Source organism: Chroicocephalus ridibundus, chromosome 2 (genome assembly GCF_963924245.1).
Source record: "Chroicocephalus ridibundus chromosome 2, bChrRid1.1, whole genome shotgun sequence".
Lineage (NCBI taxonomy): Eukaryota > Metazoa > Chordata > Aves > Charadriiformes > Laridae > Chroicocephalus > Chroicocephalus ridibundus.
The window spans coordinates 39,667,727-39,692,560 of record NC_086285.1 but is presented as its reverse complement, the minus strand read 5'-3'; the positions used below and the strand labels follow the sequence as shown (position 1 = coordinate 39,692,560).

At 39.5% G+C, this 24,834-nt stretch overlaps 1 protein-coding gene across 5 annotated transcripts in view; it reads left to right on the top strand.

The window, feature by feature from the left end:
* The window catches only part of TBC1D5 (TBC1 domain family member 5), a 321,123-nt gene extending 297,997 nt beyond the window's left edge, over positions 1–23,126 (top strand). For all 5 annotated transcript variants that reach the window (XM_063325152.1, XM_063325151.1, XM_063325150.1 and 2 more), the window contains 3 exons: positions 12,211–12,290; positions 13,025–13,201; positions 19,210–23,126. In XM_063325152.1, the coding sequence (XP_063181222.1) occupies positions 12,211–12,290; positions 13,025–13,201; positions 19,210–19,503 (551 nt within the window). In that variant the 3' untranslated portion in view covers positions 19,504–23,126. The remainder of the gene's footprint in view (positions 1–12,210; positions 12,291–13,024; positions 13,202–19,209) is intronic.
* The last annotated feature ends 1,708 nt before the right edge of the window (positions 23,127–24,834 follow it).

The window sequence follows — 24,834 nt, the reverse complement described above, 5'->3', positions numbered from 1 at the left end:
CAGCCTCTTAACAAAAAGTAAATCAAAACCCTAGACAAGTATCAATCCTCCATAGGCAAGTACTAATATGAGAGATTGTGAAGGATGTTTATGAGGTTGCCAGTTTTGTTCCAGAGAGAAAAGTGCTGAATTTTAAAATGTCGTCTGTTTAAAAGGGACAGGAACCAATCCATCACTGTTCTCTGAGACAGAAGAACTTCCCATTTGTTTCCAAGAGAGACCCAGTTTCAGACCTCCAAGCACGTGAAAGTTTACCAAATCATTACACGTGTAGTACAGGAAGTCCTTTTCACAAGAGGCAATTTAAAGGAACATTGGTTCAGTATTAACTTGGATATGGGGATCTTTATATAGAAACTATTCTTTTCTGATGGGCAATTTATCAGGTTATGAAAGTAGAGAAACTAAGGTCATTCCACACTTGCTTTCGCTTAAGGGCAGCACTATGTAAATGCAGAAGGTTGCTTCCCCAGCTAGCTGAGATTCAGAAGCAATTTAGCTGCTTTCTCACAGCATAGAGCCTCAGCTAATGAGCCCTGCGGACTCATACCAGCTCTGCAAAGAGTTAGCTCACAGGGTTCTGCACAGCACCCTAGAAATATGTGCAAAGGTACCCAATTATACAGAAGAAACACACATCTGCCTGGTTTTATTAAATTCATCTTCATACTGGTACTGCTAAACTTGACCCAGCTGCTAGAGAGACACTCAGGTGGGTCTCAGACATACGCTGCTCAATATCCAGGTTTTTAAATCACTTCTTGTCTTGGAGGCAACTTCACAAAAACCTCTCGGCTCTGATCCGCATCTAGTAAGTTCATGCTTAAGTGTACTGGCTGCATTAAGCCAAAGCAAATAAATCCTTCTCTGAGCTACCCGTACAGGGCTGGTTGGGTTGTCCTTATGGAGCATTTTCTAATGTGACTTCTGCTGTCTGTGGTATGTTGCTATGCCCTTCACCAGTATTCCAGTACCTCTCTGCCCTTCCAGCGTGGATTATGGAAAACATGTGGGAAGGTGAAGTTTTCATCCCCCATTCTTCTGCACACCACCAGCATTCTGACACTGGAATGACATGCCAGCTCTTGGCTTTCGTAGGTAGCCTGTAGATAACTCTACTTATTTACAAAATGCCCAGAAGTTATGGCATCACAGTAACAAAAAAAATGAAAGCTAGTTTTTTGGATGGGATCACAGGACGTGTCCCTGCCACAGCCATCTGGCAATGCTGGCAGTCATAAGATTGTTACACTTATGCTGCCTGACATCTCCCAGACAAATATTATTTGGAAGACTTATTAAACACGGTTCAAACCCACCCTTTCACTGCAATTATTGCAAACGCCATGAACAAGGAAGGAAAAATATAAAAATAGAGGAGTAAATACTTACAGGATATAGTTGCTAGTAAAATTTTAGTTATTGTGTGCAATAGCACCTTTAAAGGCTTAATTAGGCTGACTTCATCCATCCCTCTTTTAACAGTCAATGCAATTGTTGCAAGGATGCATTTCATTATAAAGATCATTTGCAGTGCGGGAGGGAGAGGAGAAAATTGACTTAATTGCTCACTATTTAGGGGCTGATATATTGCCCCAATATAGATCTGGATGCAGTACTTGTAAACTGTATGCAAGATAGTACTGAATTCTTGTTTTATGTATCATGTGATGAGATGAAAGGTTATGACATTTTTGTAAGGATAAAATGGAATGGAAATTATTCTGCTGCCCTGGCTTGAAATGAAGTACTTTAGCATTTGTTGGGAAAGCAAGTGCATTAAATGAGTTCTCTCATGCTTGGGACATAAATAAAATAATACATAGTTTATAAACCCAGTGTGATTAGAAATGCTGTAAGTAAAAAAGGCCACATCAAACACAGCCCCGTGAGTCTAAGGGGACTGCTCCTTTGGTTAAGGATAACAATGTAAAATAACCTATAAAAACACCTTGTAAATAAAGAACATCATTAACAAATTTATTAAACTGAACACGGGAATGGTTACCGGGAAACAAATATTTGTTGTAAAGCATGTCTTTCAGACTCTCACTTCTGGTTATGGTGTATATATATATGTATGTAGGAAGAATAAAAGTGTAATTCTTCATACCCCATGAATTTTAACCACTTTTTTGTCCCTTGAGGGTAACTCTTAAGGTCAAAAACACACCGTTCAACTGAGAGAGAGCTGCTTTCTTTCTACAACAAATGTGCTAGTCCTGAAAGTCCAACTGTGGTAGGCACCTACAGACATTTTCATTCCAGTAGTCTGGATGAAAAGGAGATTAAAATAATGAATTTTACATGCACCATTGTTAACTAATAAACAGCTTTCCCTGCAACTTTCAGTGAATTCCTGTCACAATATTTACTTCCATTGGCCTCTTGCTTCCTTCCATTTGTGTGCTGAACATCTCCCTACTGCTGACGGCCCCTCACAATCCACCCTCTCCTTCCCAGCATCTCTTAGGCATTGGTTTCTCTTCTGATGTCAGCTTTAGAGGAAGAAAACCTTGGCAGAAGCTAAATTCTGGCATGACTGAATTATTTTCCCATTATTTTTGTAAAGGTCTTTGGCATTATTATAGCTGAACCTTACCATAGTTGCTGGTTTGCATATTATTACGTTGTTCAGGATCCACCTTTAATTTAAATCATTATAGCTATGTTGAAACCAACCAGGTGAGCAGGAGCATATATGATACATTTCTTTCACTCTTCACACTTTGTTGAGCCTCTCATGGTCATCCATCATGTTCAGAATACACGGCATCTTTATAGGAAGGGCACAGAGCAACTTGAATGAATGATCCCAGACAACTGTTTTCGCTGAAGTAGGTAGATGGACCAGGTGACATGGAAAAGTCCCCATCTTCAGAACAGTGCAGCAGCATGACTCAAAACTATATCAAGGTAGCAAACAGAAAATCAGTATATATGTCCAATCTGTGCAAGACATTCAAAAGTGCAGGGAAAAAAATAAGGCAAACAGGAAAATGGCTTTCCTTTAACATGCATTTCTAATTATTTTTATTGATGTCAACATAACCACACTTCATGGCTTGGGTGACTTGCTTTTCAGTTATTATCCAGGCACAAATCCAGCTCTACTGTCAGTAATCCAGTCCTAAGGACTTCTGAATAAGTGATACAAATATATCTCAGGACTCACAATATCTTTTTTTTTTTTTTTTGCTAGTTTAAGTCAAAGCTAGCGTAAATTACAGTCTCTTCCACTAAGCACATTCATTCATTTCTGACCCCAAACTTCTCGGGCAATAAAACAGAAATTGCAGTCATCTTACACAAAACCCAAATACACTCCACGGATACTTAAAGAAGTCTTTATTAGCAAAACACTGATGTTAGGAGTACTGCCCCATCTCCTTGTGGCATGTCTGAGACTAGTCAATTCAGATTGGACGTTAGGAAGAAGTTCTTCACCATGAGGGTGGTGAGACACTGGAACACGTTGCCCAGAGAAGTTGTGGATGCCCCATCCCTGGAAGTTTTTAAGGCCAGGCTGGATGGGGCTTTGAGCAGCCTGGTCTAGTGGGAGGTGTCCCTGCCCATGGCAGGGGGGTTGGAACTAGATGATCTTTAAGGTCCCTTCCAACCCGAACCATCCTATGATTCTATGTTCTTCTGTTACAGAAATGCATAGGTTGGAAACAAAAGTTTGTAATGAACAGAGAGAATACAGTTAATAGACTGAGATTTCTAAAATGAAGAAATAACTACAGGGTAATCGTAATAATCATAAAAGTCTCAAAAAAAATTACCAAAAAAAAGTTATGCAATGCATGTAAGTAATTAATACAAAATAGTTTGAATGATACAGTGAGGTTATAAATCACTCCTATTCCTTCTTCCCTGCCTCCTGAAGATGGTGCTTCAAGTAAGTGCCTTTGCTATATCAACCTCTACCCTTAAAGAGAACCGAAAAAGCCTATAATTGAAGTCAGGATCCATACTTTCTTTGTGTATGCTACTTGAAAACTGAAAGTGCGCATGTATTGGGTTTGCCTGGCAAAGAGCAACAGAGACAATGCGTGATGAACTGACCACAACCCCCATTCCTCCTCCCCCGGCACTGCTCGGGGGTAGGAGGTAGGGAAATTGGGAGTGAAGTTGAGCCTCGAAAGAAGGGAAGGGTGAGGGAAGATGTTTTTAAGATTTGGGTTTAATTCTCATTACTCTAGTCTGATTTGATTGGTAATAAATTAAACTCATTTCCTCAAGTCAAGTCTGTTTTGCCCGTGACAGTAATTGGTGAGTGATCTCCCTGTCCTTATCTCAACCCACGAGCCTTTCGTTATATTTTCTCTCCCCTGTCCAGTTGAGGAGGGGAGTGATAGAGCAGCTTTGCTGGGCACCTGGCATCCAGCCAGGGTCAACCCACCACAGCTTGTTTCAAACTGCATATTCCTTCCTCATAAAGAGTAGTCTTTAATTTTGATGCTTTAGCTTTTCTTACAGGCTGGAATAGCTGTAGGAAGCATTCTATTTACTGAGCAGCAGCCACAATAGTTTCATTAGTAACATGCATTGGATATATATGTTATCTCCTGTCACTATCAACTGCCTTCACGGATGCTCAGTTTACCTCAGAAGAGACAAAAGCTACCCAAGACTTAAGTCATGGGTACTCTGTAGATTTTAATCTGAAGTAAGTTGCAACATCCCTTTTTTCTGAATGGCAGCACAATTTCACCAGCTTCATAGCACAGAAAACTGTTGATGTTTTTTAATTGAGAAATGTAAACTAACCTTTTGCATGCAATATTTTAACCAATAATTGTCCAGTATATTGCTGTTTACATAGGCAAAACTTGCACATATTGAAATCAACACACACCCTCAATACAAGTTATTCGGTTATGGTTATCTAATATAAATTACCCAGGTAAATATTTAAACAATTTAATGTTGATGTACCTGGTCTAAAATGTAGAAGTTGTCTGAGGAGTTACGCTACATTCTTTGACACTCAGTCTTTCAAGAATAAAGTATGCAACAGTAGCCCTTTATAAGAAAGCCTTTACGGTGGAAAAGAGCATAAAATGCAACAGGGTGTACTTATCTTACACACAGAAATAACCAGATGCATAATGCTTCAACACCACACGAGTTTCTCCACAGAGGTCAAACACTAAAGCTAACTGGAATGAAATAATTTGTATTCTTAATTGTTTCTGTAAGTCCTCACCGTAAGCAATTGGGTTGACGGCACAGTAGAAACTGAAAACTGCAACAGTGATTTTCATACAGATAAGGAGAACTCTAAACAATGATCAATTAAAGAAAAATACACGGTGATATATTCAGAATTATTTATTAACACAGGTTGAGAAACATAATTCTCTACTGGTGAAAATGATCTCATAGAAAGCATTAAAAACAGCTTTCACAGATTGTTGTCATTTATACCATATATGACATGCTTCATAGAAAATCCCTTAAGAATGTTTTAAATAGAATTTTGGGCATTTATGGATGGTTGCTTTCAAAACTCTCAGCCTATCCAGGTTTTTATGTAGCATTTACCACAACAGTATTTGAGTAAATCATTCTGCTTGTAAAATCAGGAACAGTTTTAATGAGTTCAGCCATACAAGTAGAAAACAGTACATTTTAGAAATTTCTACATGATCTACAATAACTATCTTTTGCACAACCATGGCAATTTTAAGGTGTAATGTCTGTGATCCATTGCAGCATCACAGAATCAGAGAATACCGGGTTGGAAGGGACCTCAAGGATTATCTGGCCCAACCCTTCTTGGCAAAAGCACGGTCTACACAAGATGGCCCAGCATCTTGTCCATCTGAATCTTGAAAGTGTCCAATGTTGGGGAATCCAATGCTTCCCTGGGGAGATTATTCCAATGGCTGATTGTTCTCAGTGTGAAAAATTTTCCTCTTGTGTCCAATTGGGATCTCCCTAGGAGTAACTTACATCCATTACCCATTGTCATTTCCATGTGACTCCTTGGAAAAAGGGTGTCTTCATTTTCTTTGTAGCCACCCTTTAAATACTGGAACATGGTGATGAAGTGTCTCCTAAGCCTTCTTTTCTCAAGCCAAAACAAACCCAGTTCTCTTAGCCTTTCCTCATATGGCAGGCTTCCCAGTCCCTTGATCGTCTTGCTGGCCCTTCTCTGGACCCTCTCCAGCCCGTCCCTATCTTTTTTATATAGCGTGGACCAAAACCGAACACAGTACTCCAGGTGTGGCCTGACAATCTGTCTTCTCATTCTGGCACTGTTGATTGTTCACAAATCATTGATCAGGAACTAGTAGCAGAAAGGTAGCGTTCATAATAAAGCTTGCAGCTGTTTCGAGTTAGCTCCTCTCAGCAGGAGCCATTTTCCTGGGAAGGCCCCACAGCGACTGGCTTAAAATAGAAATCATTAGGAGAGAGATGCGCTGCAAAAAGGCAGCAGTACAGGAGAAAACAAAGAACCTAAGAGAACAAGGGCGTTAAAGTTATCCCCGGGTTCAGTTTTCTCCACATCTGTCTGATTTTGCGTCAGTATAAAGTTAAGTCCGCGTTGTGCCTTCGCCCCACAGGGCTGTAGCTCTGCCTATCTGCCACGTCCCTGGTGGAAGGGAAGAGGTGCAGGTCAGTCTTCTAGATGGATGGGCATGAAGGGATGCCTGAGAGGACCTTGTCTGTGACAGACTGGTTTTCCCAATAATGCCACTACCTGTCATCGCTCTGAGTGGGTTTCTTGCAGAATCTGTGTTAAATGCATGCAAAATTTTCCGTGAAAGTTGGTTTGCTTAATAAGCGTCTAAAAAAATTAGGCCAAGCATCCCAGCTTTTCCACATTCAGAGAGGAAATTTGGTCCGTAAGTCTAATAGTTTCTGAACAGCCCCTTTCCCTGGCTACGGAACTTAGCAGTGACTGCACACACCATCATGCAATATGTAGCAGTTCAGTCATCAAAGAGCATAAGCCTTCTCTAATTTTCCTGCTAGGAGCTGCTGTGGATTATTTTCCTCTTTCATCTTTGTACAGAGGATGATAGCATATCTTCAGTTTAAATTTTAGAAATTAGAGAGAGGAAATAGAAATCCTGATTTTTTTAAAAAATCAGTGCAGTGAGTTTGCATGCGAGCTTATTTACAATTTAGGATAACTGTAAGAGCAAGAAATGGAAAGTACATTTCATGTTAAATCTTCATCTGTTTCAACTAGCCTGTTTCTACCCAAATCACTGCTAGATACATTGTTTCTCTATACTTTGTAGAAAAGAAAAAGAGAAATGCAATCATCTACGTATTGTTCCTCTGTAGTTATAGTTGGCTTTAAAGTATATCAGGCAGCTGATCACAGTCTCACTAAGCAAATAGTTATTGATTTACTGGTCTAGTATCTATCAAACTTAAATGAATCTGCTCATTTGACAATAACTACACAAAATTAATTCTAATCAATTACATAAAAGGCATCCCTTAAGTTATGAGTCTTCTTCAAGGGCAGCTGTAATAAGGGGTAGTATTGCTGACTTATGAAGAGAACAGCTGATTTTATAGCTCCGGTATTTCTGAGGCTTGGTCTAGAGTACAGTTAGGGTATGACAGTTCATTTTGTGAAGCTGTGTGAGGTTTATTTGTGCTATGTTGAAAGAAATCCAGATCATGTAAAGTGTCTGTCTGGGATCTCCTACATCTCAGTGCACTGCTCTGACCACCAGGTGATGGGTTGCAAGATAAACTTTTGTTTTCCTCTGGCAAGAACTTCACTGAAAGAGAAGTATTTTGTTTTTCTGCAGAAAACATTTCGCATCAGCTAAATGAAATCTTGCTGAAGGGGAAAAAAAAAATGTAGCCAGAAATATTTGACCTTAGTCTTAGTCTTCTAAGTACCATAGGATTTTGTTAACTTTTGAATGACAACAACTATCCCAATGAGATAGATATTTATAGCATATACTCAAACTGGACTTGGTTTTAAGTAATGTAGAAATCACATAATCAGTTTTTTTGATTCATTGTATCAATGTTTGTTTTCGGTTCCAAATTGATATCTGCATTTCAAAAAGATGTTTGTTATTTTATAAAATTATGTTAATTAAAGCTGTGAGGTACTGATATAGAGTATCAGATAAGGAAAAAATCAATATATGGCCATTTCGTTTATATACACAAAACATATCTCTCAAAATATAGTAATATCTCCTATGAAGGAAGAACAATTACTTGATGTAAAAGTCCTTCAGCGAGCAATATGCTATCATGGAATCATAGAATCATAGAATAGTTTGGGTTGGAAGGGACCTTTAAAGATCATCTAGTCCAACCCCTGTGCCATGAGCAGGGACATCTTCAACTAGATCAGGTTGTTCAGAGTCCTGTCGAACCTGACCTTGAATGTTTCCAGGTATGGGGCGTCTCCCACCTCTCTGGACAACCTGTTCCAGTGTTTCACCACCCTCATCATAAAAAAATTCTTCTTTATATCTAGTCTAAATCTACGCTCTTTTAGTTGAAAAACATTACCATTACCAAAAACATTACCATTTAAAACCCCAACTCACTCAGCCTGCCTTCATAGCAGAGGTGCTCCAGCCCTCTGATCATCTTCGTAGCCCTCCTCTGGACTCGCTCCAACACGTCCATGTCCTTCTTATGTTGGGCACTCCAGAGCTGGACACAAACTCCAGGTGGGTTCTCATGAGAGCGGAGTAGAGGGGCAGAATCACCTCCCTCGACCTGCTGGCCATGCTCTTTTTATGCAGCCCAGGATACAGTTGGCCACCTGGGCTGCAAGTGCACATTGTCAGCTCATGTCCAGCTTCTCATCCACCAGTACCCCCAAGTCCTTCTCCTCAGGGCTGCTCTTAATCCATTCATCCCCCCATCCCCGTGTATTTCAGCCTGTATTGATACCAGGGATTGCCCCGACCCAGGTCCAGGACCTTGCACTTGGCCTTGTTGAACCTCATGAGATTCACATGAGCCCACTTCTCGAGCTTGTCCGGGTCCCTCTGGATGGCATCCTTGGTGCCACTCAGCTTGGTGTTGTCTGCAAACTTGCTGAGGGTGCACTCGATCCCCCTGTCTATGTCAGCGATGAAGATATCAAACAGTACTGGTCCCAGTACGGACCCCTGAGCGACACCACTTGTCACCGATTTCCATCTGGACAATGAGCGTTGACCGCCACACTCTGGATGTCCAACCAATTCCTCATCCCCCAACTGCACCCATCAAATCTATGTCTCTCCAATTTAGAGTGAAGGATTTTGTCGGGGACCGTGTCAAAGGCCTTACAGAAGTCCAGATAGATGACATCTGTAGCTCTTCCGTTGTCCACTGATGTAGTCTCTTCATTATAGAAGGCCACTAAGACTTGTACTAGAGAAAGACATCTCAGTTTATGACATTATATCACAGATGTTACTTACTGGGGGAAGAAAGTGTCCAATTACAATGATTTGCATCTTGGGGCATTTTTCTGGATTAAGTGGAAGTGTGCTCTTTGAGTCCAAAATTGTGTCTTAGAGCAAACTCAGAATGGAAATTTTTTCAAAATATACTTTAGTGATTTTAATTGATCAAAAATAGTAGATCCTATGTATCCAAGACATATGTCATACTGTACTTTAAAGATACTGTAAATTGAAGGAAATTGTGAGAAATCCAACAGTTCAGTATTACAAAATTTTGCCATGTTTCCAACTTTTTCTCTTTTAATCTTTTTTTTCTGTGAAACTAATATTAAAATCTGGTATTAATCTTACTGAAGTAAATATGTGATGATATGAACATTTTTATTGATTTTTACTGTGGGCTAACTATCATTGTTCCATTCATAAGTTCTTAGAAATTTCTCAGTGTACTGGCTCTTCAAACACAATTACAGCTCGTTTTTATAGTGATGATAGATTCTTTTCCATTTTTTTGAAATACTGACTTATAAAACATCTCTAAAGAACAGAAATAATAGTAGATTGTTTCCACATCATGTGGAATGCCTTTCAACTTTTGTTCTCTCACGCTTATTTTCCTGATTTTTTAGTTTTCCCTCATTTGGTCTTCAGCAGCTTGGAGCTTTGTTATGAATTAATTCCTTGGTCCATCTGCTTAGTCAATGTGCATATCTTAGTTTTTTAATGTTGGGATTCATTTAGATGGGGGGGTGTCAAACACTATAGAAATGCTTTTCTTTCTAATGCTGAGAAATGGAAAAGACAATTGAATTCAGTGATGCTGGCTGTGATTAAGCATTGCTTTCCTGCCTGTGAAGACTTTGGACTTCTGATGTTTCAAGGTCTGAAACTTTTAAAAGTAGGAGATCATGCATTTTTTGTTAAACAGTAGAAATCTGAATCTAAAGTACTATTTTATAAGTAAATATTAATAACTTTTATTTACCGAATTGAGAGACAAGACAATTTAGATGTAAAACGTAAAAAAGCAAATAAAATGTTTAATTAATTATGCTTTCTCTCAATTCATGATGCTACATATTTGTGGAAAGATCTAGTTTTATATTATTTCTATGCTTCATAATGCAGTGCCTTTCTGATGGAAGATTTATGCTACACATTGTTCAATTGTACTGCGTTTGTCTTCATTGCCGCAGGACACTGCCTCTGTAATATGGTAAATAATGAGTGCTACATAATGTAAACATGGATCTCCGTGTTCAGATAGGCTGCTAACACAAAGCTGAGTTATCCAGCCCCCGCTGTTGCTCCTGACCTCGATCACACCACCTTTCATGGACTCTTGTCATCTATTGTCTTTCATGGCTCCAGCCTCTTTTATTCCTTCTGCTTTTGAGCTTGCTTCCTTAGCGGTTCGTTTAATGATTAGGCTTGGATCCTTTCTCCTCTTTGCCCTTTCCATCCTTCATTCATACCCATTACTGATTCCTGGCCCCCACGCAATTTCAAACTTCTGTGTTTATATGTGGGTTTTAAATCCACCTCGCTACTTTTAGTAATCTTTCTTCTTGTCCAGTCTCCCACATCTCATTCTTTTGTTATTTATTCTGTAAACACAAAACTTACACCAAATTGCTCAATGCTTTTACTTGAAACTTCATGTTGTGTTGGCAGCATCACCATATTTGTCCTTGTCAGCAAAAGGTCAGCAAAGCTGTGACAACAGTTTTGGCTTTTCACTGGTTTGGGCCCTGGACATGTAGGATGTTTCTAAAAACAAACAAATGCAACGCAGGTGTGGATTAACACTACAAAGCTCTAATTTTGAAGCACCTGGGATACAGATATTAATGAGTGGCAAAGCGTTGTTCCCAAATGAGTGTCACTAAGGATTTGGGCTCAGCTCAGTGTATGTAGGACAGGAGTGGCACAAAAGAGTATCCTGTCATTTTCAGTTGACAGATCCAATCTCATTCCGTAAATCTGGCACTATGAATCATTGCTATTTTCTTAAAGAACTGAGGAGGAAAGGAGGAGCTAGGAGGCTGGAGAAGGACCTGACGTAGCTTAAAGAGTCTGCAGAGCTTTCGGAGCATTGCCTGGGATTTCCCTGACACAGGGAAGACCACCACAGCTCCAGCTCTGATGTGTTTGCCAGCCTCCGGCCCAGACTTCTGCCAACACCATATACCAGCGTATTGAAATGCATCCTTGGAGGACAACGCTATAGGAATAGAAGGCGGGAGTCTTCAGCGGTGACACAACTGCACTGCTCTTTCTGTCCGATAAGGTTTTCTCAGCTCTGTGTCTTTTACCTAAAAGAAGGTACTGGAAAGGGAATGAAACTTCCAGTCTTTTTGTAAAGAAGAGCTTTCTATTACCTGCAGTGGCCATGGGATCAAGATGAAGATGGCTTCCCTCCTACCCTAACTCTTTCTGTGAGCTGCAGCAGATTCCTGTAAATGTTCTTGAGTGCTTTCCAAAGCATTTGCAGGTTCAAAGATGTATGTAACTCCGTCAGCCACAGACGCCGATGGTTTCTTCTAGGGGCCAGTAGTAGCCTGAGTCCATTGGTACACCAGGGCAGTAGTCCCGCAGCAGCACAGTATTGCTGGAGGCCACCTGGCAGCAGTGCAAAGCTTGGGCTGGCCTCACCTCCACAGCTAATACGATTGTCAGCCTCTAGGTCTGTGTGCGAAATTGTGTTTGCAGGTCACAGGATTTTGTTTTGAGAGCATAAGTCAGCAGCTCATGAGAGATTATTTAGGGAATTTTCTCTCTTAACTTTTCTCTTTTGATGTTGCAGGAAATATTCAGGAAGTCATATTACAAGAACATTTGGAAAAAGAAGATGAAATTCTGGTTTCCTTGGCTGGTTTGAAACAGGTATAATTATTGCTCAACTTAACCTTCTTGTATCCTTCGGTGCTATTAATCCTTTCTTTTTGTATACGGCTGTTTTGTGGTCTTGTAGCTCTTTTACTAATACCAATGCATCAAGCATTGCAGCATATTTTTATTTAGAAATTTAAAACTCAGCTATAAAGAGTTCAAATGACTTGCATGGTACTTGTTCCCTGAAAAGTTCTGGATGCCTTGAACCAGAACTGAGGCAGTGCGACACCAAGTTCTGGACTTAAGCCACACCATCGTTTTTCTTAATGCAAAATGTACACGCTAGGCAATAATCATGCCTATGTCCCTGTTACTTAAATGTGATGGCACTTGAATGTCATTGAATTAAAAGAAAAAATACTACATACATAAAATGAGAATGCTGCTGAGCATCTGTAACTCTGATTATACTGTCCTCTGCTCCCTCATTTTTATGAGGAACAACGTGACATATGTTAAACCTGTAACAAGGCAGGGGATAATCTTAATAGTTTCATTCTCTTTAGATTTCTTGGATAATTCATTTCTAGACCCTGATAGAACCACATTTCACTGATATTTATATCTTTAACCAATACAGGTATGAATATTGACTTCCTTCCTGTCTCTTCAAAGCAAATATTTTGGGGAAATGGTGTATGAAAGCATGCTGCCCGAAGCTTTAGAAAATTTAGAATTCCTCCAAATTATTAATCTAGATTCTTTCCCCTCCCATTCAACAACAGATTAAAGATATCCTGAAAGGTTCTCTGCGTTTCAACCAGAGCCAGCTGGAAGCTGAAGAAAATGAGCAAATCACGATAGCCGATGATCATTACTGTTCCAACAGTCAGAACAAGGGGACGGGTGATGTCCTAAAGGGACCTGTTATGACAAAGCAACAGTTCATCTCAGGACAACAGGTAAGACAAAAATATCTCAAACGGGTCATTGGTGGAATTAGTCTGATACGTTTTGAAGACTTCCTTTAGTGTGTCCAGACATCACCTGGGAACAGCATTGCTGATGCGTATGGAGCCATGGTTAAAAGTCTCTCTCTAACTACTGTCCTATTCCCATCAATTATTTTTATTGTAGCCTTACGCTCTACACACAGATATTTAAATTGAAGTGTTATGCGATGTTTGGAGGGGTTGTTCTTTCAGTTTGTTGAATCACCAGATCACAGATTAGTTTCCTACAAAAAGGTGTAAAAACTGGAAGTAAATGTTCCCATATCAAATGTTCCGATATGAATATTCTCATTGTCCTTGTCCTCTAGAATCCCATTATGTAAGGGCTGATTATCTGCACTGCAGTGTATCCATGGCCAGTGCCAAAAAGGAAAGAGTGAAGAGGTTGCTTTTACCTTCTACTCCATTGTATTGACTTTCTCCTTGAATCAGTAAACATACAAAGCCTGCAGTCACAGGACAAATTCGCAAACAGAAAGGGGTATTTTCCTTTCGCGTTAAAAGGTCCCTTTCTGTCTAAGACTCACTCTGACTCAAATGTGATCTTAAAACCAGTATTTTTGTATAGGCACATTTCTACATAATTTTCAATATTGGACTTCTAAAGTTAAGTCTGCCGCCCTGATACTGATACACTCGTAAATCCAGGGGCAGTACTGTCACCTCAGAGCCTAACTGAGTCTCCAATCAGTTCACACTTGACAAGTTTACTTAGCAACTAGAGGAAATATTTCTTCGTTTTCAAATAACGACACAGGGTTGTTTTGATTTATTACACACAATCCCCCTGAGTTAGAACGCTCTATGTTAAAAATCATGTTTTAATTGTATTTCAGTATTAGAAGCAATACTGAGATTTTATTATTTTTTTTTTTGCTTAGTAATGGCCAGTTCAAAGAGCAAAGCTTTGCTAGAAAGCTTTCATTGCTTGTTTAGCTGTTGTCATTACATTTTTGCCATAATAAAGCCATAGGTTAAAGTGATGTAACACATTGAAGTGTTCCTAGAATGACCGATTTTTGCCCTCTATCTCCTAGCATTTTCTACAAAGTACCTTTTACTTTCTTGCCAAAATGGCAAATAATACTTTTTTGGTGATTTTTACTTAGATTTATTATAGAAACTGGAAGGTAGACTGCAGTATAAGATAACAATGTGCTGTAGAGCGTGTGCAGGCCCTACTCGTGCTGGAGAAGCCCTTACGCAGATGCTGGTGTAAACCGTGTGTCAGCGAGCAGAGGCGCTGGGGCGTCGCATTGTCAGCATTGGGAGTGAAGCAGGTGGAATCTGCTCTGCGCAGGTTTCTTTCCAGTGGAAATTTGCAGAATGATGTATAATGAGTGTACATCCAGCCACAGGAGCTGAGAGGTATCCCACAATTTCCGTGTACTCCATGAGGCTGCTGGTAAGCCAGCTACGAGCAACCTTGAGTAGATGTTGTACAAGCTGAGCTCCTGCGTAGCGTTAACGAGGCTTCAGCACTGCATGGTCTACATTTGGAGATGCAGGACATTCATCTGGATTAGCCTCCTCTCCTCTTATCTTCTGGAAGTTCTGGTTATGATAATGAGCAGCAGCCCCCACAACAAAGAAAAATAAAAGATTGCGGTTAGAAATGACAGTCCAGTATGTTGATGGTCTGTGCTGTTTCCAAGCCCGTCGTCTTTAATCACGGTGTCTAAAATCAAACAAAAAGAGGAGAGCTTTGGACCCCCTTTAATAAAACAGGGGAAAATAAAATTGCCGAATTTAGTGGGCTGTGACATTCGACTGTTAATTGATGGGGTCAATTGTTGGCCCAAACTGGGCCACAGCCCAGGCTTTTAGCTCTGCTGAAGAAAATGGGCTGCACTGATGCCCTGGGTCAAGCCGGGAGTACTGACTGAGAGCTGCAGAGGGATTAAAAATTCCAACCACTTCTAGACCATATAATGCATTTCTTGCTAAATAAATTTTACTCTATTTACATTTTCTGTGACTTTGGTAGTGCATATAATTGTGTTTGATGTGACTTATACTGTAGAGATGCTTCTCTGGTGGAATTATAGGGATATTTCTAGGACAGCTGGAAAAGTTACAGGTGTAGCTATCATGTAATTGAGATTAAAATCTGGTCTTTTGTGCTTGGTTGTTATATAAGTATAAATTATTTATCATCTTTATTTTTTTTAAAAGTTCTCTTCCTCTTTTTTGCCTCAAAATCCCTTTCTGGAAAGTGAGGATAAGGATACAGCCCTTCTTTGGAAAGGAAAGCTGCAAAATTAAAAATGCAAAAAAAAAATAAGATAAAGGCTCAAAAAAGTAGAGCATTTTTGGAATGTTTGGCTTTGGTAGCAGCGTGCCGTTGACAAACAGAAGGCTTCTGTTGCTAAATAATGAATGATAATTAACACATTATCTTGCCTTTATGTCTGTTCAAAGAAGGAGGCAAAATGAGCTGCTGTTCTTCTAAGCTTTCTTGAATTGTATCCTTACAGTTAGTTTTAACTCATTCACAGTATGAAGGCAATTGAAATAAGCCTGGTTCTAGTAGCCGATATTCATCGGGAAAAAAATGTTTGGAGAAGCCATATGGCAACGGGCGTAAGGTTGTTAACTTTCAAAGCTACTGGAAGTATAATTCTGTCATTTTTCATTTATTCGGTAGTGGCAGCAGATGGGAGAAAGCATGGTTCACGTCAGCATGAGTTTCCTGAAACAGAAACAGGCAGAAGAAGAAGGGAGGAGGTATTTTACCTCTGGAACTATCAGTACCGAAATACCAGTGTATGCCAGGGATAGGCAAACATTTACGGGGGGCCCTTTTATAGCACTTGAGAGTCAATGTCTATGCTTTGCTGCTTCTCTGATGTTTCAGTGACCTAGGGGTCTCTTTAACTGAACCAAAAAGTGTGGGTAGAATGAAAAGTAGTGTTGCAAAGCACAACACGTAACGACAAGAAACTGGGGTGAGTAGTTTCCTTTACTTTCCCTTTATTAAAGGGCAGGATGCCTTTTTTAACTGTGCAAGAGCCCATTTTTGGAAGCAGAATTTGGGAAATTGCAACACCAGCACGAATTGTTTATGACAGAGGGCCCTTGCTGGGGCTCACTGCCAAAAGGAAGACACCCCGTTAGCATCCTTGGGTGTACCAGAGACGAAAATACTGATCTCGCTGGGTGAGTGTGTCACGAGGTAACGTCTGTGTCGCCCTACGCAAGTGGAGACATCTTGGATGTGAGGGCTGCGAGGACTGAAATAGCATGATCTTGATTAGCTTGGAATAATAAATCGTATAATTCTGCAAAATGAGTCTGTACTGCATTCCCTGAGAGCTTTTAAATAGGAGTGTGAAGAGAAGGCAGGTGAATTATGCAACGGTGGTTGTTTAAAGGACCGTCTATTTCTGTTGTCCAGGGCGGGGGCAGAAAGTGTTGAAATTTTGAACATGGCATTTAGAGCTCCCAAAAAAAGCCTCACCTGGCCCTGTCTTGTGGCTGCACTGGGTGCCTACAAAATCAGGCAACTACAAACGCGTTGGTGGAGCAGGGCCACGGTTGTGCGCTGCCAGTGTCCTCAGCCCCCTGGAGCTGGCAGCCGGCTGACTGACAGCTCACGAAGACAGCATTTCAGACAGACCAGATGAAAGCAGAAGGCTAATTAATAACAAATGGTGTCTCAGCTCAGAAGGGCTTAAAGAGTGAAGTATCCCTCCTTGTAGGATAGGTCTGTTTACTTTTAACTTCGTGGAAAGTGCTTGAAGCTGTTGACATTTGAACTACCCTGGTTCTGCGCGGATCGGGAGGACTGAGATCAATTCTGATAGCACTCAGCACAGGATAGTTGTTGGTATTTCTAAAAGCAATCTGCCTGTTTTGGTATGAATTTTATTAAGTCATCTGAGGAAAATGAATTAGTATCAAAAAATAATAGATGTAAATTTCTATCAGTTTGACAACTGTGTTACACTGGGTCCTGTAAAAGTGGGACCAATGCTCTGGACTTAAGGTATTTCCATTTGAATGAGATAGTATTAAAATGGGTTAATTTCAAAACAGAATACTATATATTATCATACTAGATAATATATTATTATACCTAGGTGCTATCTCGATAACACACAAAAGATTATAAATTATAAATAAGAATGTTTTAAACATTTACTGTAAAGGAGAGATATTTGAATCCTCGTTCACATACATTTTGGAAGGAAACAGGAATATTATTATACCTAGGTGCTATCTCGATAACACACAAAAGATTATAAATTATAAATAAGAATGTTTTAAACATTTACTGTAAAGGAGAGATATTTGAATCCTCGTTCACATACATTTTGGAAGGAAACAGGACACAATTCTGTACTTGAACATATTTTCATATTCAGCTGATGTTTATCTTGTTGTGACTTTTAACAATTTGGAACTACTTAAATAACACCCAAAGACTTCCAGCTCCCTCATTTCACATTACAGTCATTCTTAATCACTGGTGGGTTTTGCTCCCTGAGCTACTCTACAGTTCCCTTTCAAGAGAGTTCTGCTCTATAAGCAGTAATCAGAGCAATGGAAAATTGTTTTCAGCTGTAATAATAAATTCAGCAAAATAAGTTTTGCTGGAGGCCATGGATACCGTAACTCCAAGTTGTGGCTTGCTGATGCTTGTGATGACCTCCATGCTCCAATTTTATATACTGTGCTGAGGGTCTAACTTTTATCTCATTCAGATTCTTCCCGTTGTTCTTTTTTGCTACTGCCTTCTTTTTTTCTCTGATACCTACAGTCTCTCTTTTACCCCAAAGTGAATTTACATTTTTTTGTTTGGTGAAAGAGTCACAGCTGAAGGGCTTGTAGTTGACACACATGTCGACATACACATTTCCCCAGCTGCCCTTCTACTTCTCCTTTCTCTCAGTCTCGCATTAATGTAATCAAATATATTGGTTTCAATATCACACCACTTCAGGATGCTTGTCGCCACAGGCTGCTTGGCAGGTTGCATTATTACGCTGAAAAAATTTGTGTGACAGCAACTAAGAAAGCAGTCATGTTCTTGTCAGAGGAACGTAGCGCTAGATAGGAGTTGAATGCATCTCTTGCAGAAAAAAACAGTGTTGCCCAGTTGGGTTGCAACCAAGCTAATAGGCTGCCAGTTGTCAACAAGTGAGAAATCCCACTCTGCTGTATATGGCAGTCTTCCCTTCTAATTACATATAGCTCGACTGTTGAAAAGCTGGATTTCTCCTGAATATGGCTAATTGGAATATGAGATTGCCAGTTCATAGAGTTTTCTGGTATACTGACATGTAGTCTTGATCCACTACCTGAGTGCTCAGGAGCACACATTTCCCAAGGTCTAACCAGACAGAAGCGGGATTCCTGGACCTTGCTTTCTCGTAGAGTTAGAAAATAGTCGACACTAAGCCTAGAAGCCCTGGGAGCCCTGATCTGCCGAAGTTGAACTGGTGCACACTAAACCAGGTCTATGTACAGCTCGGATTCCACAGGTCGGGGTTTTACTAGGAAAATTTGTATCAAACCATTCTTCTGGCAAGCTCCAAAATGCCATTGTCCATACAAACCAGCAAAAAAATTCCTCAACACTGCTTCATTAATTACTACAGAAAACTAACAGCAGTGAGAATATAATTACTGACGGTCTTCACAACTGTAATGTGTGTTGGATGCCTGGCTGCTGTGACCACTGCACAGGTGCATAATGATGATGAAACATGTATGACTGCTATACCAAATAATGTATTTTTAGCATGTTAGGTTTTATGCTTTTGTAAATAACAAATAAATTATTTCATCCAAATATAGTACCCACTTTACTTTTCACTTCTTGATTTGGACATTACTACTTTTGGATAATGATTATTCCTTTTTTCCCATTCCTATATCACCGACGTGCACGATGAACCTCAGTGGTAGAACTGGTACTAACTTTAAGTCCTTTCTGTGCCGTTGTCTCACAGACCACAACTGAGTCGAGCACTAATGAGAGCAAGAGTGCTGATGACTATATTATGGTTTCCAAAGAAGAGGAAGGAAGCAGAAGTGCTGTCCCGGAGCCAACGCAATCCCTTCAGGCACACAAGGAGGCAGCGGTGAAGCCAGAAGCTCCATCTCGTTCTTCTTTGATATTCTCTGACCCACTGATGGGCTCCATTTCAGCCTCCTCCAGCAACCTGAGCTCCAGCCCTGATGATGACAGCAGTAATAATAGCAAAGATTCTGACTTTGCTATTGTCAGCCCACTGGACATCTAAACAAACAGGTTGGGAGAGGTTGGGAGGTCAATGGTTACAACTCAGCTCAAATTCCTATGATTCTACAGGCTGGATAGTTCTTTGGATTAGGACAGAAAACAGATAAAGGTAACCCATTTCAGCTGCCAAAAGCCTAAATTAAAAATAATAATTAAAAAAAAACCCCAAAACCCACAAATTTGCAACTTTTCAAAAATAATAGCCAACTTTTAATAACTGCCTTAAATAAAAACCCGGTAAAAACCAGTTCTAATATACAGTTATTCTTAGTTATAGAGTTATCTTACTTAGGAGCTTTGTTACTATAGAACTGTTGCTTTCCCAAAATATAGAATAGTATGTGCTAGGTACCATAATGGTTTAGGAAATGTGTAGATACTTGGCATCAGACCTGAAGCAGCAAAGACAAGCTAGATTTAGTGTCGTCCTTTTGCAAAATATGCTCGACTGGGTTTTCTGAGTAGGAAAGGGTACTGTTTCTTCAGAGACAGTGATTAGAGAAGTGAGGAATGTATATCAGAAAGATTAAAAGCATCATCCTGGCAGTAAGCTTGTTCTCAGTTGAGGAATCCTAGTTTCTCCGTTTTCATCCGGCAGTAGCCTGAGGTGTGTTCAAGGCAGAGGTTTGTGTAGCTGTTCCTCAGCGCTGTCTTACAGGAGAGTGTGTGACAAATTCCTTGAGAACGGGGACCTATACAACGGAGCCTTATTTCCCTTTGCCTACCTTTTTTCCCTTTGAGAGTTCCCAGTTCACCTCTTTCCCTCTTTATATCTGTCAATTTTTACTCCCCCTGGCATGAATTATTTTTTATTTTACTGAGACTACCACGGTTAAAACAGTAGGTGCAAGGGAAATGACAGTATTTCATAGTGTAGACCTGAGCCAGTTGAACTAAAACTAGCTTGAGGATGATAACTTACCAGGGAAGGGTGCAAAGTGAAATGAAATGTTCATAATTAAAAGCACTTTATGTCTCATTACTATTATCTTCTGTAGACTCTGTTTACATATATTCCTATACAATTTCCACATTTCTAGTCAAGAAAAATGTAATGGTGCAGCAGCGTTAACCAACAGAAAGGTACTAAATAACTCTAGAACTTGTTCTTCTGTGGAAAAGTGTATTTCTTTCCCATCAAGTACATAGTACATCTAATAACAGTTTTTTCAAGTAAATAAGGGGAGACTTTTTTGTACTCTCTGATCCCTTTAAATTCTGTTGGAATTCACAAGAAGAAACCAGTGGTGAGCGGATCCCTGCTCTTGCAGGACCTACAAGAGCTAGCTTGAGGAAGGAATGCTAGAAAGTCACTCTATAACAGCAGCAAAAGAAAAATTGCATTATTTACTTTTAAGATACATTATACCATGCAACGACTTCATAATTGCATGGCAAAGCTTGTGTTTGTATGGAGTTAAGAAATGGTAGTTATTTGCTGCTTAGTCTGTAATTGTAAATGGAGTTAAGTACCGTATTCCAAAGATGAGGTGCCATGTAGTTTGCTGGTCTTAGATTTTACAAGGTCTGTGTCAGTGACTGAATTGAAGAGATAATTGTCATGTAATTACATGGTAGCTGCCATATCCTTACATGTTCAAAAGCCGCCGTGTAGTTCTTCTGAGATTGTTCGTGCCTTGTAAAATGATAAAACGCTAGAATGTTACGAGCAGGCATAGCATCACACCTCTCTGCGACAGAGTGATCCGAACAGTCGGATGACTGTTCAGCTGAAAGATCTTAAATGCGTAACATTTCGGGGAGGTGTTTATTTTGGTTTAATTTTAGGCTTCATAGAAAATCACTTTGGAATTCAGCATGCATGCCTGTTTTCAGGTTTATTTGATTTCCCTGAGTTTGCATGAACGCCAGGGGATTAGGTGGCTGTTGACTTATTTAGGTCTTTCAAGCTTTTCTAGCCTTAACACATTCAGCAAGGCTTGTGCCACACCACCAACAAAGGGGAATCTGTTCAAGAAGTACCTATGGAAAGAGGAAAGAAATATTCTGGGGACAAAGAGAAAAGTTTTATATCCTGTGATACGTAAGCCTCCAAAGATTCCAGTACTTTGGCAGGGGAAAATGTTTTTACTTCTTTTTTTTATTTTTTTAAGCATCAGCCTTTTGATTTCTGTTCTGGTTGGTTGTTTCAGGGATCACATTGCTATTTTCTTGAGCAGTCTCATTGCCAATGGAAGAGTGTGATTTGTACAGTTCTTTTATTTTTGTAAGTTAGTTGTCTCTTTAATATTGCATATTTTAAAACAGTGCTAAAAGTATATAAAGATTTTGGGAGTTTCTAGCAAGTTTTCACTAGTCAGTGAATACCGATGAGCTGAATGCCTATCGTGCTGTGGGATATGATAAAAATCTTCAGAAGCAGAGAGATGATTATACAAATAACATCAGAGGAAATTCCAGTAAATTAATTTGCTTTGGTTGTACCATGTCCTTCCACATCTCAAATGTGTTGTCTCTGATACTTCATCATAGTGCAGAGATAGTTAAAATCTTGTATGTTCATTAAGTCAGAAACTTGTATGTTAAACAAAATGTCAAGTCATCACCCTGTCTTGCCTTATGTTAAGAATATACTGAGAAAGAAATTGTCATTTAAAATACAAGATTATTCTTTTTCCCCGAAGATGACCTGCTCCTAATGTTCATGGATAACAATCATCAGATAAAAAAATTATATGCATTGCAAATTACTGATGAAAACTAATATGGGATTAAGATATGTATCTGAGACTGTTGTAGTCTTATCTCACATCTGTAATTTATGACTCTTCAAAGTCTCTTGCATGTCATGTCAGTTGTATGTACTACAGAAAGGCAGTATCGTATTTTGACTGGGTATTCATTTAGTCGTGGAACTTTGTATCTTTACTCTGGAAGAACATCTAGCCCGCTTTATTAAAGAAAGAATTAACAAATTTTCTGGGCTGTGCTTGTGCTGTTTTCTCAAAAAGAAGGGAAAGCTTTTTGACTAGAATACTGGAAGTATGATTTCTGAGAACAAGGGTGATTAAAAACTGTAATAAAAACTATCCCATTATCTATATAAGCACAAAGATTATTAACATTTTAATCAAATTTCATATATATATGATCCAGGGAATAAAACTGCTTGTCATTTCTCTCATTCAAACAACACGGAACATTTCCTATTTTACCATATTTATTGTATCTGAAAATAACAAACCAAAATTTAACGCAGTATAACTTTTCTGCAATTTCATGAAACGTGGTGTAGTTACACCATTGTGTCTCGGTCCCAGTCCCAGTATCTGTACAGGACTTTTCTGAATCTCTGTACTTTATTTCACATTCTTAAATGTTTCCTGTGATTCTCCAGTATGTTCTCCTCATTAGGTGGCACTGAGGCAGCTATTTAAAAGATTAAATTTCAGATTTAAGGTGTACCTGTGCCTGGCAGTTACAATGTCATCTGTTCAAATACGGGCACAGCAATCCTAACGTGAACGGATTTCCAAGTTCTGGGTGTCAGCCCTTAGATAATACTTTCGATTTTGTGCTGCATGTGTTGGTCTTGAGTGAATGTCTGTAATGGTTTATTAGACTTATTAAAGGTGCAATTTCATAAAATAAACTTCATTTGGCTACGGAATAGTAATTACACTGTCTCATAATCTGTGCTGTTGTTTTAAGAGTGGTTATATACAGTCAGTCTCTGCATTAGTGTTTCCTGTGTCACCGAATCTGCTAGCCTCCCACTTCAGTAGCTAGCTAAATTTAGAGATCAAAAGAGCATGAAAGAAGGTCATCAGAGAATCAGCAACCTGAAACATGCACACAGGCAACCTGTTTGCCTGCTGCTCACAATGTATTTAACCACTAAAATGGTGAGGGAGGTTTTAGATATGTGAGAGGATCCTGCAAGAGGCGAAGTGCATAACCCTAGAAACAGACGATGAGCCGGAAGGGATGCGGCATGAGACTCTCTCAACCCACAGATTCTTTAGGACAGGAACCATCTTTTTTTTTGCTGAGTTTGTACAGAGCTTGTAGCATAGTTTGCCACAATTGCAGACACTGTCAAAATTAGGATGATAATAATTATATACTCATTATTTCACCAGCTTTTGCTCTTTCAAACAGCGTGCTAGGTGTAATCTGATAAGAATAACTCAGCTGTTAGCAGTAGTGTTGCATCAGAGGAATTTGGTCCCCCACTGCTGAAATAAGTGTAATTGAAGAGCGGTAGCTTAAATAAATAAACTAAAAAGAAAAAAACCCATACCAGAAACAGAACGACGATGCTGCCAAATGCAAAAAGCTGTGCTTCTCTCCAGGCATATCTGAAGTATAAAAAGTATTTTCTAAAATGTGCTTCAGGTAGCACTTGTCCACCTTGTTTGACTCCACCAGGTAAGTTTGTGCAAACCTATCTTTGTTTTAACTTGCAAAAGCCCAGCTGATGCTGCGACGCAGGAGGCGTTAAAATACATCATCTGCAGAGGGAAGACACGGCAGTTGCACTTTCTGTGAATGGTAAGAACTTGATCCTTCAGATCCCACTGATTTAACGCTTTCACTGTCTTCCATGGTGACAACATGAAAAACCCTGTAAGCGTTTCCAGATCCCTGATGAGAGCTCTGCTGCTTAAGTCGTCACGTGCAGTCACAGAGCTTTGAGCTGAGAAAGTTTTCACAGCTTTGCCTTTCACCGTGAGCGTCAGGGACTGTGCTGAGATGAGGTTTGTCTGAATTTCTAACTAGCACAAAGAAGCATTCAAAGACGCTATGAATTATCATGTCAGTATTTGAGACCTTTTGGAATATAAATTGCTACATAGTTTTGAGAGGGAAGACTAGTTGTCACAATATCTTGATTTCCCACCTGCTGTGTTAACTGAATCCAGGGGATGGGGAATATCGTAGCATTTTCAGATCGGCATTAAATTCCCCTTTAAAATAAGAGAAAATATCAAGCAAACAGATACTGAAAGGCAGATTGTCAGAGATGTCATAGAGCTTGCTGGATAATATATACCTCTCTGCAATTCTTGGGAACGTGCATAATTTTTATCCATAAATAGGGGAACTTGCAACAGCCTGGAACACGTGGCAGAAAACGTACATGAATGTGAGCCTGTTCTTAAAAACATTTTTAAAGCTCCAAGGATTAAAATACATCAAAATGTTAAAAAAATGTTTAAATACCCACAAAGCTTATGTAGGCTTGCAAGGGTTATCAGGTCTCAATGAAGTTTCACCTAGTTTGGAAAAGCGTTAAATTTTCTTATTCAAATCTGATTACTTACTTTATTGCTTGTTCCACTTACCACTGGCGCTGCTGTCCGGATTG